This window comes from Leptosomus discolor, chromosome 5, assembly GCF_034619465.1.
Source record: "Leptosomus discolor isolate bLepDis1 chromosome 5, bLepDis1.hap2, whole genome shotgun sequence".
Lineage (NCBI taxonomy): Eukaryota > Metazoa > Chordata > Aves > Leptosomiformes > Leptosomidae > Leptosomus > Leptosomus discolor.
Genome location: NC_141395.1, coordinates 18,594,440 through 18,608,195, shown reverse-complemented (window position 1 = coordinate 18,608,195; position 13,756 = coordinate 18,594,440). Strand labels below are relative to the sequence as shown.

The following is a 13,756-nucleotide window of genomic DNA, read 5'->3' as shown; positions in this document are numbered from 1 at the left end:
GAAAATGTTCTCACCGTTAGGACTGGTTCTCCAGGCTCACAGAACAAGTTCACAAAAGGGGGGGGGCAGGGAAACAGTAAAATCCTTCCTGTGGCATATGTACCCTTCTTTGCCAACCTACTTTGCATGAGACCAAAAGAATTTAAATACACTTGTCCTTGCAAAACGAACAGAAATGGTGTGAAGCTTAAGGCAGCACCCACTGGTACTCCTGACCTCTGCCCAGCTCTGCACAGACCATTCCCACTTGCCCAGATGAACTCCTTCTTGCTGGACCTTCTCCAATACAGGTGCAGAGCATCTGGAAACTCTTCACTGAAGTTTTCCACTCTCTCTCCCTAGCTCTTTCCTCACTCTCTGCGCTCCTCCCCTACAAAGTCCAGTTACCTCCAACTGCTTGTGAGGATTTCCACTCTGGCTGCAGAAGCACAGCTTGTTCTTAAAGATGAGACTCAGAAGAGTAACATGTGGGATGAGGAATTCAGATCTGTGGAGACTGGAGGACCACAAGACTTCTAGCCAAGAGGAATACTACTACAACACTGTCTCCATCACAGCCCTGCAGGGCAGCAGCCTTCCCAGGAACTCAGAAAAGCAGTAATCCAGTTTGCCTGCAGTGATGTTTCCCAGAAAAATCAATTTTCCTGTGCTAATCCCTACCCCTCTCTCCAAATGCTAGACACAAAGTAAAATAGAGCAGAGGCCCTGACACAAAGAACTTGCAATCTCATGTACAAACAATAGAGCTAGCTCATTTGTCTTCCTAGAGGGAAAAAAATAAATGAATTAAAGCCCCCAAGACAAAACCTGTATTCTGCCGATATTCCACATCGGCAAGGCAAGGCACAACCCTTGCACACATTTCCCAATGCAAAATGAGCTACCTGGTTAACTGAAGCTCTAAGAAGAGTGTCTGCTGGAACAGCTCTGCTGGCAAGGGACTGCACCTCCTCACACCCCTGACTGACAGGTGTCTGGAGCAGAGACCAGCCAGGAAAGAGCATCTTACTGGGATTAACTGTGAATGCCACAGCCATTAAGGAGTCAGCTGTTACACTGACTGCGAGGGGCAGAGGAGGGGTGGTTTGTCTGCAGTTGGTTCTCCCAACCCTCCTCTGGTCAGGTGCAAAAGGGAGCGGCAAGAGGAGATTACTGGTGCAAAGCTGGCCAAAAACCAATTCTGAAGAGTTAATTAAAAGGAGAGGGAGATCACGAGGCAAACAGGCAGGGCGAGGAAAGCGGGTGAGCAAAGGCAGAGCTGCAAGTGAGGAAGAAGCGATTCGCAGGGGGCGCAGAAAACAGAGTTGACAGGCAGAAGGAAAACGAGGGGACCCAAAGCGTGGGTGGGGCCCAGCCAGGAGAGCCCTGAAGGCAAGGAAAAGGTGTCATCGAGGCAAGCAATGGGTACAGAGGTCCCTGCAGAAGCCTGCTGAGCAGCGCTGCGAGAGGGTGCAAGCGTGCACAGAGCCGAAGAAGAGGCGCCCAAGGTGCAGGAAGGTTTCAGCAGAAGTGATGCCGGCAGGGAGGGCAGATACTGCAACTCTCCCTCAGAATGCAGGAGGGGAAGAAGGGAGGGATGACAGGGGACTAGAGGGCAAAGCAGGGGGTCGGGGCAACCCAGGCACGCAAGCACAAGGGATGGCGGGGCAGCCCCCAGCACTGACCTTGCCATGTAGCCCAAGACGTGGGCCCGGATGACTACAGCTGCTTTCCTCAACTCCTCTTCCCGATCCTTCTCCAGCTTCTGCTCAAGAGCTTCCTTCAGGAAAACCTGACGCCACGGGGAGGAGTTTCAATAAACACAAAGAGAGGAAAGAAGTCAGTCCCCGGGAGAGCCGGGAGATTCCACCCGCGGGTGGCCAGCGCGGAGCGCAGCGCCCGCCGCCGCGCCCCGGCTCACAGCACCGGGGAAAAGTTTCGCAGCCGCATGAGCCAAACTCTGCGCCCAACCCCCGCCTCCCTCACTCTGTGGTCAAGACTTAAAAGAGAGAGAGGGAGGGAGCAGAGGAAGGAGGGAAAGAGGAGGGAGGAGGAGGAGAGCCCGTGCTTGCGCCTGTGATTAACTCTTTCCCGGCTGACAGCTTTCCCTGCACAGTCCGGTACCTCCCTCCAGCAGGCACTGATACCTGCTTGGGTGATTAAATATTTTGCAAAGAAACTCCTCCGCATTTCAAGGAAAGGGTGGAGGATTTCTATTCATTTAGATTTCTAGACTCCAGGAAGCAATCCTAACAGCAATCCCAGTAACTGTTACAGCAATCCTAATAACGGAAGGCAGTTGGAAAGCTAAAAGCCCTGTCGAGATGCAAAGCTGAGCATCCCCTCAGTCCACCGGAGCTGAAGCCCTCCAGAAACTCTGAGGTGGAGATGCTTCCGTGCTGAAGAGGTTCAGCAGCACAGTATGCATTAGGGGAACTGAGCCCCGATGGGACAGGTCTCCAAGTATTACTGGTTGCACTTCAGTGTCCAGCATTTTAGTTCTCAAGCATCTTCCATCACCTGTATTTCAAACCTCTGCACAGCGCTAAATGCTTGCGTGAGGGATGACAGTGCTATCTTAGAGACAAAAGGACTGAGATACAAGCAAGATAAGGGCATGTTTACAGGAATTGTGCTGACATATCTGAGCTACTTTAAATCAGCTGGCTTGCATTACGTTAGTAGCACGGGGTTCAGCACAAATTGCTGAAATAAATGCTTTGCTTTTTGAGATGGACTGCAGCCTGCATGGAGCTCCACAGCACTGTGGGTACACTGCCAGCAGTACCCAGCCTAGAATAAGTTGGATAAGGTATGTCCATACAAGCTGCAGTCACAGCAGCAACTGCCATATGGCCATGCTCGTGTGACCTGCTGCCTGATGTTGGCTAAATCACTGCCAGGGCCAGCAGTGAAACAGGCTGCACTAGGAAGTGCTGACCCACTTGTCAAAGCACTACCGTGAAACACAGGCTGTGAGCCGACACTCATCAATCTGCAGAACTACATTAATCAGTAGAAACTCCTTAAAAATTCATTGGATCCATGTGGCTATGCTGAGAGGCCAGAGAGATGTTCAGAGATTTGAACAGTCATTTAGTCCAGTGCTCTGCACAAACTGTCCCCCTACCCACTTACCTCCCCTTATGTCTCTGTATACCATCCCTTCCATGACTGCTTTTGGCCTCATCACTTGTTTAGCCTCTTTTTTCCCCCTGTGACCACCACCATGTACTGAAACTTCTCACCGAGTTAGTACTCATAGCCAGTGGCTTCCCTGGACTCAAATTTCTCCTGGGGGAGCCATTGCCATTAAGATGGCCTTAAAAAATGTGCTGGTTTGTAATGACTAATGGGCAGCCTTAAAAGAAGGTTCATTATCAAGGTACTGCCAACCATGAAGCTGGCATCCTTCCCTGCAAGCTGTACATCCCCTCCCTCTGTCAACTCAACAGTCTTTTAAAGACTTCTCTGAGGCAGGGATTGCTCTTTCCATTACATTCCAGAACCAAGCAGCAGTCACCCATTTCAAGAATGCAACCAGCAAAACACTGTCTCGGTCCATTATCTTCATCAAATTGCAAAAATACTGAGTCCATCATTATTTGCCTGCCAAGCACAGACTGCTGTGCCAATAAGGAGAGAGAAAAAAATGTAACTTCAGGGCATGTGAAGTTCAACAAGACCCAACTCTAATCCTGTAGGGTTTTCTATATATGCTTGAGAATGAGGGGTTAGTCTCAAATAACAATATCCAATTATAAGCTATTGGCATTTTGAGGGATTTTTAGACTCCCATAGATGACAAGGAAGAGTAAAATTTATTTAAATCCAGAAATATTTTTGATGCCTTGTGGAAATAACTTGGAAGGTGGCTGTTTGTCATAATTCATAGTCACTTTCTGAAAACATGAGATCGCTGTCATCTGAGGAAGGAGTAATTGAACAAAACATACAAGGTTACTTCTATCATATCTGCTCATATTAGACACTGGCCAAGTTTTAAACCACAGTGCAGCACCACCGTGTTCCCCACACAACCTCAGTGCCTGCATGCACCATAAGTGCAACAGTGAACATGTTAAGGTTACGTGTAGATCACCAGACACAAATGTTACTGCATGTGCACCCATGTGTACATAAGTGGGATCGTATGATTCTTGGGGACAACACTGGGAAAGCAGGAAGTGGGTCACTGTGACCTGGATGCCAAATAGTCTACAGAAACCTCCTGCAAACAGACCCTGCAAAACAGCAGGTTGAAACGTGGAAATGAATGCTTTCAAACAGCAAGGATTACTGTGTTAAACGGCCATAGGAAGTCTGTGTTGTGGGTATGGACAAGTACGGCAGAAGGTCCAGGTGCACTGAGGAGATGGTTACAGAAGCTGCTGCTCCATTCCAGAACACATCCCCAGTGAAGGCAAGGGCACCTTAGCACAACTCTTCCATCATCACACTGCTTGTTTGCATCCAAGCCCTCATTTCTGATATGCCACCGGATAAAATATGCCTTATATACATTAATACCTCTCATAAACATCAATTTGACAATTGCCAGCACAGCAGCTGCTCTATTCTTAATGAAAAACACAAAGATCATCCTGCCCTTCCTCCTCCATTTCCTTTCCCAAGCTTCACAATCCCCTGCACTAATTCACAGAGTCTTTTCCTTCCTCCTCCAAACAATTGCTAGGGATATAATTATCCTTCCATTCATTTTGCAGGAAGTATTCCCCCTTCTATAAGCCTTGCTCTTCACCCACCCCTTATACTTCTTCCTAGGTTACATCCCCATTGGCCTGTCACACCTTTTTCAGTAGCTACTCCTGACTCCATAAGCCAAGATTAGTTCTGGGAACTGCTACCTGGGTACCCAGAGCTGCACCTGTAGCAGCAAAGGTAGCAGCAAGGGCACACAGGGAACTTCCTCTCCGGGACGATGACCTACACTCTGTGCTCCTTAGCTGGTAGCTTTGCTTCACCCTTATCTGAAAGTCTCTGGAAAAATTAGGGCTCTCTCCTTCATCAACCCAAGTATTCCAGGCCTGTGTTATCTAGCATCAGCTAAAACATGAACACAGACAAAGCACTCTGTAATCCAAAACCAAGACACAACAGCTGGATACAGGCAGCAGGGAAGGGAACTACCAAGAAGTACCACTGCTCTACACAACCTCACCTTGGCAGCTGCTTTCCTAGGGGCAGGCTTTCTGGAGACACTGTCATAAAACAGAGCTGCAAGAGGGTCTCCAAGGCAGCAATGAAATGGCTCTGCCACCATCTGAGCATGGGAAAGAACATTAAGCAACTCATCTGAAGAAACGGCAGGGCAATGGCGACAGCGCCTTGGAACAGCCAGGGACTGGCCCGGTCATTCAGCATGGCAGCAAGGGTGGTACAGGCCAGGACAGCCTTGGAGTGATACATTCTTTAGACTAAATAGGACTGCTCCCCTTTACCCAGACACACATCTCTAATCCAAACTGTGCCAAATATGAAACAACTTCTACAACCAAACAAGATGGCCCAACTGCTTGCCAACTCCTTTCAATTTTCCTTCTCAGTCATAAAGAAATAAAGAGATACAAAGACTGCCATTCTTCATCATTTCTTTCTTCCCACAACATTCACACAACCCAACAGCAACCAGTGTCCTAGCAGAGAGACTGCTGATACCAACATGCCCCATACAGCTCTTCAGCCAAGTTTTAGTTTATAGGACATAATTGTTCCCAAAAATCCAGCGTTTTGGCAAAACACAGACACATTTTGTTTGCCCCAATTTGCTACCTATGTTGTTTTTCCAAAAGAATTTGTTTGTGCAGGTCAAGTAGTGAGTGAAAACAGACAGACAGACTCAGTCCTTCAGGATGCACAAGAGGCACTGAAGAGAAAAGGAATCCTATTGCTGCCAGGGGCTCAAAGCAGCCTGGATTTCCTGCTTCTCATCAGCCTGCTGTAGTCCCTGGATTCCAGCTACATAGCTTATAACCTTTTGTAGTCTAAAAGGTGAGTATGTGCATGTGAGTTTGGTCCTCACATGCATTTCTCTGCTGCCCTTTCTGTAGCCCAGAAATCTTCCATCTCTTGTCATGCTAGGAAGAAAGTTCAAACTCCATGTTTACCAGCTCTAACCACCCCTTTCTAAAGCTTCCCAGGCACAAGCAGCTCTGTAACACACACACACACTCCACACAGGCTTTAACACTAAACTGCTATGAGACTGGTAGCCTCCCAAGCAGTGTGGGTGATCTAAGGACAAGAATGACTGAAATGGTTCCTGGTTTGCAGGAACCAATGAGGAGACACTAGATTCTCAAATCAAAGACTGAATCACTTTAATCACAGAGCGGAAATACGGCTAAATGATAAAACCTTCTTTCTAGAACATCAGCAGAGGCATGTGAAGGAAGGCCTTAGAAACTTCCAGTTAACACATCTCCTTCCCACAGCAATAGCCAGTAGATTCCTTGGTTGTCACACAGAGTTCATAGCCCAGACTACCAACTGGGCTACCACCACTCTTCTAAGAAGGGGAGACAGTGATCTTGCTCTCTAAGAAACATTATTGTCTATCCACTCATTAAGGAATGATTGCCCAAAGCAACAAATATGATTATCTGATCTCCTGGACAAATTAAATATGAATATTCACTAGAATCACTTCCAGTTCCATTGTGACCCTGGAAATATTCTGAACTACTTTTTTGAAGGCTTAAGGGCAGAAAATGGAAAAAAAGTTGCTTTGATGGACCACCATCTGCTCTGGATATGGACTTCATACCCACCACTAAGAAATGCTGGCTGCACTGGACACCACCCATCTTGGAATATTCTTTGAATAGGAGTAGGTGGAAAGTTGACAGTTTCCCACTCCCAGATTTCCATAGCAATATACCTCACAATGCTCACATCTATTTCTGTGTAGAGCTGTCTCAAAGGTTGAAAAAATTCAGACTGAAACACCTAGCTCCTTCCTCCTTAAATGAAAGATGTGTGGAGAAAACAAAACAAAACCAAACCAACAAAAACCCCCAAAAATCCAGACTATACCTGGCAAGAAAGAAGTGTTAAACATTCACCAAACCAGAAGCAAAATCTGAATTATGCAAGTGGGGAGAAGCATTTGGATACCTTTTCCTAGAAAATGTATACTAGCATCTGGGCTAATTGCATAAACCATGAGCTGAGCTTCCACAGCAGAAAGCTGTCACACATCTGGTGATCAAGCTACCTATTCACAGTTCAGAAATATACCAAGCAGCAGCTCACTGCCTCCTGCAAGAATGTCAGTTAGCCAAGCAGAGTGACATATCTGGCACAAGAGGCAAGAGTTAATGGAACACATTGCAGTTGCATAAAATGAGACCCATGCTTGCTCTCCTTGGATCCTTAAATGGGATCAAGCACAATAAAATCAATCTGGCTTGGTCAATGAGAAGCAGCTTAGAGGAAATCAGAAAGCCGCCTACATCTCTAGGTAGATATTGGAAATATTTGAGATGCTACAGGTCAGTGGCATAGTCCAATGTACTTAAAGGGTCATCACTACTTTGCCCTTTCTACTGGCTTGAATCTCACCAGATGCAGTCGCTTCCCCTTGCAGCTGCAACAAAGCCACACCCTGCCCCACACTGATGAAGTACCTTGGTTTTACCCAACTGCCATTCTTTCTTGCTGCTGTCATAGGTCTGAAGAAAGCCTGCACACACAGCTTTGCTGTTGTCTGAGAGACTTGGCCCCTTCACAAGCATCTTGTACCTAAGAACCAAACAAAATCTCAAAAGATTACGTATGACAGTAACCCACCCGCACCGCTCCCAATCTTTTAACTCTAATTATCCTCCTCTCATGAGTCCTTCTTCCTCTGGGACCTCCCTTCTTCGTGTTTGCCTTCCAGTTTGGAAATTTCCATCCCCCCAACCTTTATCTGTTCCTGCCACACTGGCAATTGTTGCAACCCCAGTAATAAAATACAAACTCGACAGCATTTTTCAGTAAAGAGCAACTGTCTTTCTGAAACATGTGCTTTCATCAGACACAAGTTATGTTGTTCAGTATAGCAGTGGCATTTAATGCTTCAAGAGACAAAGGAAGCAATGTTCAGTGGTCCCTTCTAGCCTTAAACTTCAAGAAATCCTTTCGATACAGCTAATTAAAAGAAATAATCACTCTTTCCAATATTAATCATCAACTATACTGACCACTAAAATTTGTTTCAGCCTGCCAGATTACAGGTTTTAAGCATGATATTTTCAGTTTATGTATTATGACCAGCTGGGTTTCACAGCATCAAACAAACAAATCTGTGGCAAAGCTACCAAAAAAAAAAAAAAAAAAGGACCATCTAGCTGTTTTTCCACTATTTTTCCATTCTGACTTTTATCCTAAAGGCAAGTCTCCAAAAGGGCTTCCAAATCAATCTATAATATGGGCAATAAGGCCATGGTTAGAAAAACATCCCACAAATGATTCATATCAGTAACAGCAGTTATAGAGATTACAAACATACAGAATCATATACCTTAGGGCTGTTACAGCATGTGGTACAATGACAGCAATTACCTGCTGAGAAAGTCCTGGAAAAGGCGCCGTATAGGGAAACCTGCTCTTCGAACTTTCACTGTCTCCAGCATCCCAGAGTACCGGAGCTGATTCAGCACCACATCTGGATTGAAGAGGTTTGGCGCCTGCATAATGATCCAGATTCAAAACCAAATAAGAATAGAGACAGAACGAGTGTTGGTTTTGGTATTACTTCTTTGCTGACTTGAACAGTGACTGTTTGTCCGAGCACAGACAGTCACAGGTGGTAAATCTGTTTCTCTGTAGAAAGTCAGCCCTGCATATTTAGGCCTGCCAGGTGAGAATGGGGAAGTTTGGGTCATGGGGAAAGCAACCTCACAACACTGCATGGTGCAGAAAAAGGGACAAAAGGGAGTTGGGCACATCCTGGGAAAGAACAGTCTGCAGGCTGCTGTCACAGCTGGACCATGGCAGTAAAGCAATGATATAATGCGTTAATACAAAATGCAGAACTCTGACTCAGTTCTTTTTGCATTCTCTCTCCAGCCAAACTGGAGACAAACTGCAGAAATCTTTCTGGCATAAAACCCCCAGCAGGCTTTACTCTGCTGTATCATACACAGTTTCAAAACCCAAAGAAAACGATCGGTTCAGAGCTCCCCACCCAATCTCATTAGCACATACCCTCCTGTCACAGTTCATGACACAAGCGATACCAAGATGTCTCTAAGCACTGTGACTTGCTCATGAAGCGTCCACCTCCTCTGCCACAGAGCCCTGGATCAGCAGGAGGTGCTTCCTACTGCACAAGCCCTCCATTCCTGCACAAATTGTCTACAGGCACCACAAACAGGAGCAATTGCTTCTTCTACCACAGCTCTGGGCTCTGCACAACCCTGGTTCATCTTCCAGGCTTCATAAGCACAGAAAGATGTGGGAATGGTTATATCATGCCATATCATATACTCAGCATGCAGTCTTTTCATCTGATTACCAGGAAGAGGGTGTATTTTTCCTCAACTACAAAAGAACTAGAAGGAAAAAGGGAAGGTGAGGGGGAACTGCTCTTACTCTCAGTTTGGACCCCGACAGAGGCACCTGTTGGGCGTTTGTACAAGTGAGTGCTCATGAAGGCCTGTGTCACACACATAAATTTTGCTGGAAGACAGACTTGCCTTTTCTGTGTTTGGTTTGATGCAGCGGATGAAGAATGGATTGGAAGTACTAAGCGTGGCCATCAAGGAATGGAGAGAATCCTGAAAGGCAGCAAGACAAACCAAAGGATCAGTCACTACATGAAGGAAAGGGGCTACACTCGATGCAATAGGTCTTCATGCAGCCCTCCCATTCCTACTGCCCTTTGACTCTGCCTACCAAAACTTCAACGACCCAGGAGATCCCTTCGTTGTCCAAAACACACCCACACAGCTAGTTTACTCTAACACTGTTCACATGGCCATCCTTGTTCTCAGAGCTGTATAGCTGATGTGAGTTATTTTTACAAGTCTCTCAAACTTTAAATATAGGAAACTAAAACTGTGAAACTAACAGAAGGTTTGAAGACAATCTAGAGGGGTAAGATTCATACCTGCAACGTCCGCCCAGTAAGGTTTTATTGGAATTGCCACTACACCCGTAAAAGATGTGCCCTAAAAGGACACATACACCTAGCCAAAACACCAAACCATCATGAAAGATCAAAGAACCTAAAGAACTTCATATACTTAGCAAAGTATTCTTTTCCTCAGCCACCCTGCTCAATATAGCATCTAGTGTTTTACACCAGACAGAAGTCCTTGGGGCAGTGGCACTGTCTTCTTTTAGTACTACAGCATTCCTGCACATTTTCAGTGCTGGACACAAAACAAGGATGAATGACTCCTCTTGGCTGCGGGCCTTGCTTTACCCATCTGCTCCTCCCAAGAAGCCTGCTGCTTTCCTGGAAAACATCCTACCCTGAACTGGGAACTGACAGTCGGTCTGCGCCTCTGGGTGCCCATCTTCAGTGTCTCTTCACTGCAACGACTGCAGACTCTTTCAAAAAGGTCATAGATGAAGTCCAGCCTAAGGGAGAAGAAAAGAATTTAAGAAGACGCAAGACGCCTGCCACCTGTGAGAAGATGACTGTTATTTTCAGCTACTGCCCTGTCCCAGTGTGAAACACCTAATTTTTATTCCTGCTGTGCCACAGAGTGGCTGCAGGAAGCAGTTCAGCTGGGCACTTCAAGGGAGGAAATTAATACTTTCTGTGTGGCTGCCCAGACTCCGTGGGCTGCCCTGCATGCCACACTCGGCTGCAAAGCCAGAAACCCCATCTCACGCTGTCAAGCAGGATATTACACAAACTAAGGTCTCCATTCTGCACTGGCTAGGACACCTCCCTCGAGCTATATGGCTCCAGGCGAAATTACCTTGAAGGTACTCCAGCTACACTGTGTGCTGTCACACCCCTCCCGACCTACCTCCCATGACATGCTCATGCAATTGCAACCACAGCCCTTCTGGGGCCAGAGGACTTCTAGATCTACCCTCAGCGTAGGTGAGCTCTGGGGAATCTTCCATTGTTTTGCCACTCCTTAGACAGTGGTTCTGGTTCTTACAAAATTGCACAAAGTTCTCCAGCACTGCTTGGGCTGGTTTATTGTTAAGAATGCTTCTAGCAGAATTTCCCTTTCTGGCTTGTTGAAAAACCCCAAGTCCTTCTATTATGCTGGACAATGATGACCACAATTCTGGCATCAAGCCCTGTGTAAAATGTTGCCCAGATGCCACTACAAGCAGCTCATATTCTCAGCTCCCGCAGGTTGTTTCAAGGCTGCTCACAGTGCAAACTTTGCAGCAGGCTTCAGAGAAGACACTGGAGCCCACAGGCAATACATGGACTGTGGTAAGAGGCACGTGGTAGAGTTGCTACTCAAAAACTTCTAGGGTCCCCCATGTTATTAAACACCTCTCTCCTACAAGGCCCCATCTCTGTTTGCCAGACCGTGCTCAAGGTCAAAGTCAGCTCATTTCTCTGGGGTTGTGTTGCAGCCCCCTGGGATATAATATTAAGGACCATGCCTGGTCCCACAGCAAGGACTCCATCTGGCTCAGGGTAATGACAGAAGCTCTCCACTGACGAGCAGGCTGGAAAACAAGCAGCCTCTGTACAAAGGCTGGCATTTGGCAGCATGGCAAAGAGTCTTGACTCATTCAGGGGCAAATTTGCCCTTGTTGGGACAAGGAGGTAAGAGGAAGAGGAAATGGGGAAAGAGAGGAGGGAGAAAACTAGTGTTGCCTGGAGGGATTTCTGTCATGCTTTTAAAGCTCTCTTCAAATCTGAGACAACAGGAGTACTGATTAAATCTGTTCCTCATCTGACTTCTCCAGCTCTGCTTTCTTTTGCCGGGACACTTAGGCACAAAGAGAAGAATGAGAAAGATTGATGCCTCATGCTCAGACAAAAACAACTGCTTTCCTTGATCTGGTTATTACATGAATGTGACTTAGTCCACCCCAACAGATGTGGCCTCATCACAAGCACAAGGGAGGCATACCTGCTGTCTTTCAGCATGTTTAAAATGTCATCTCGAAAGGTGTCTCTGTTCTTCTCCAGAAAGCCTCTCACATCATACAGCACCTGCAACGCAGACAAAGCCACTAGAATAGTGCTGTACAAATCATGAAGCACTTCTATGTTATCATGCCAACGTACAAGACCTCTAGCAAAGCTAGCCAGTAATGCTGCAGGCATGTGCCAAATTCAGAATGTTTGGGGCCAAAGTGCTCCAGAGCTCTGCAGTTACCATTAAGAAAGTGGCTTTCAGCCATCAATTACAAAAAAAAATCCCAACAAACCACCACACACAAAACCCAAAATGCCCGCAAAAACAGAAGCCAAGTGAAACAGGTGCAGAGATTTGCCTGCCAGGGGTGTGTGGGGAGATCCTCTGCAAGGTGTGAGGTATTCAATTCACTTAGGAAATACTAACTATGCCACCCATTGCCCTGACCTCCCAACCACTAGTGCTCAGCAGATTCTAGGAGGAGGTTAGCCCTTCTTTAGTGTGCAGGTGCCCTCCCTTGACACACCTCCATCTGCTCCATTATCTCTCCACAACACAGAGCAGCATTTAACCTTGAAAGCTTGGAAACCTTTTCCTTTTTGCAACATGTATTTAGCCTTTTCTCCTCCTCCCCAAAAGTAAAATTTTCCTTGTGGCTTTTACTTCGGATTTTGTTTGTTTGTGAATGTCCAAGAAAAGACAACATGAATAACAGAAGTAAGGAGGAGTTTATCCCTCAAACCAAAAGTTACCTGAGAAAAACAAAATCCAAGCTAGAGAATATAGTACTGGAGAATGACATGCTGTTTTAAGCCAATCACACTCCCTGTGCTCTGGTATGGGGCACTAACTGTGCAGAAACACACAGCTCAGAGATATTCTTGATTCTTGGCATCTAAAATCCAGGACCTCAAGTCCAAAGATACACCAAGCATCTCACAGATACACCATGAACACCTACCTCCCCAGCATAATGTCTTATGCCAAACTGATGGTCTGTTACCCGAGGCTTCACATAGTAGTGGTTGCTCTGAAATCAAAGAAAAAGGAGTCTTCTTACAATGGCAGCGTAAGGATAAATAGCCTCAGTCAGGAGCTCTGCCACGACTATGACAATGCTGGGATGGGCAAGGACCTTAGCTATTGCAGAGCCCGACCATGTCTGCTGCAGCAATCCGCAGCTACATTACAAATACGTTATTCCAATAAGATGGAAAAATCCAGCCCTTCAAGGCATTCCTCATGTGAGCAAGGGCTTGCAGAATTGAGGCTGGGCAGGCATGCCATGGATGAAATGTTAACTCTTGCATGTCTGACACCTGAGGAGACTGGGCTCCACACAAACCATGTGGTGCAGGACACAGGATCAGGATGCAGGGAAGATGGCAGCTTTGCAGAACACCTACACATCTTTTCTGTGTCAAAGGAAATATCATACTAATCTCCCTCTGTACTTCATCTTTCTTTGCACCTCTCTTCCCCTTTTTTCAATATTCATTTTTCCTTTCTCTTACTAGCTGTTCTACTCTCTTGTTTTTCCCCTTCTTTCTTTGTTCTACGAAAACTGTTAACTATGTTAGAACAGCCATGCTGCTTGAGACCAACGATCCATCCAAGTATTCTGCCTCCGGCAGTGGTTATGTAGAGTAAGAACAAGGCAAGTAAATGATACTTTCACCCTAATACTTTCTCAAACTCCC

At 46.3% G+C, this 13,756-nt stretch overlaps 1 protein-coding gene across 1 annotated transcript in view; it reads right to left on the bottom strand.

The window, feature by feature from the left end:
- Positions 1-13,756, bottom strand: part of LOC104350735 (unconventional myosin-X-like) — a 77,988-nt gene that overhangs the window by 32,772 nt on the left and 31,460 nt on the right. Inside the window, exons 15-21 of the mRNA XM_086465548.1 lie at positions 13,018-13,086; positions 12,048-12,130; positions 10,464-10,572; positions 9,684-9,764; positions 8,548-8,672; positions 7,629-7,743; positions 1,665-1,771 (exon numbers count right to left, since the gene is read on the bottom strand). Of these exons, the coding sequence (XP_086321674.1) occupies positions 1,665-1,771; positions 7,629-7,743; positions 8,548-8,672; positions 9,684-9,764; positions 10,464-10,572; positions 12,048-12,130; positions 13,018-13,086 (689 nt within the window). The remainder of the gene's footprint in view (positions 1-1,664; positions 1,772-7,628; positions 7,744-8,547; positions 8,673-9,683; positions 9,765-10,463; positions 10,573-12,047; positions 12,131-13,017; positions 13,087-13,756) is intronic.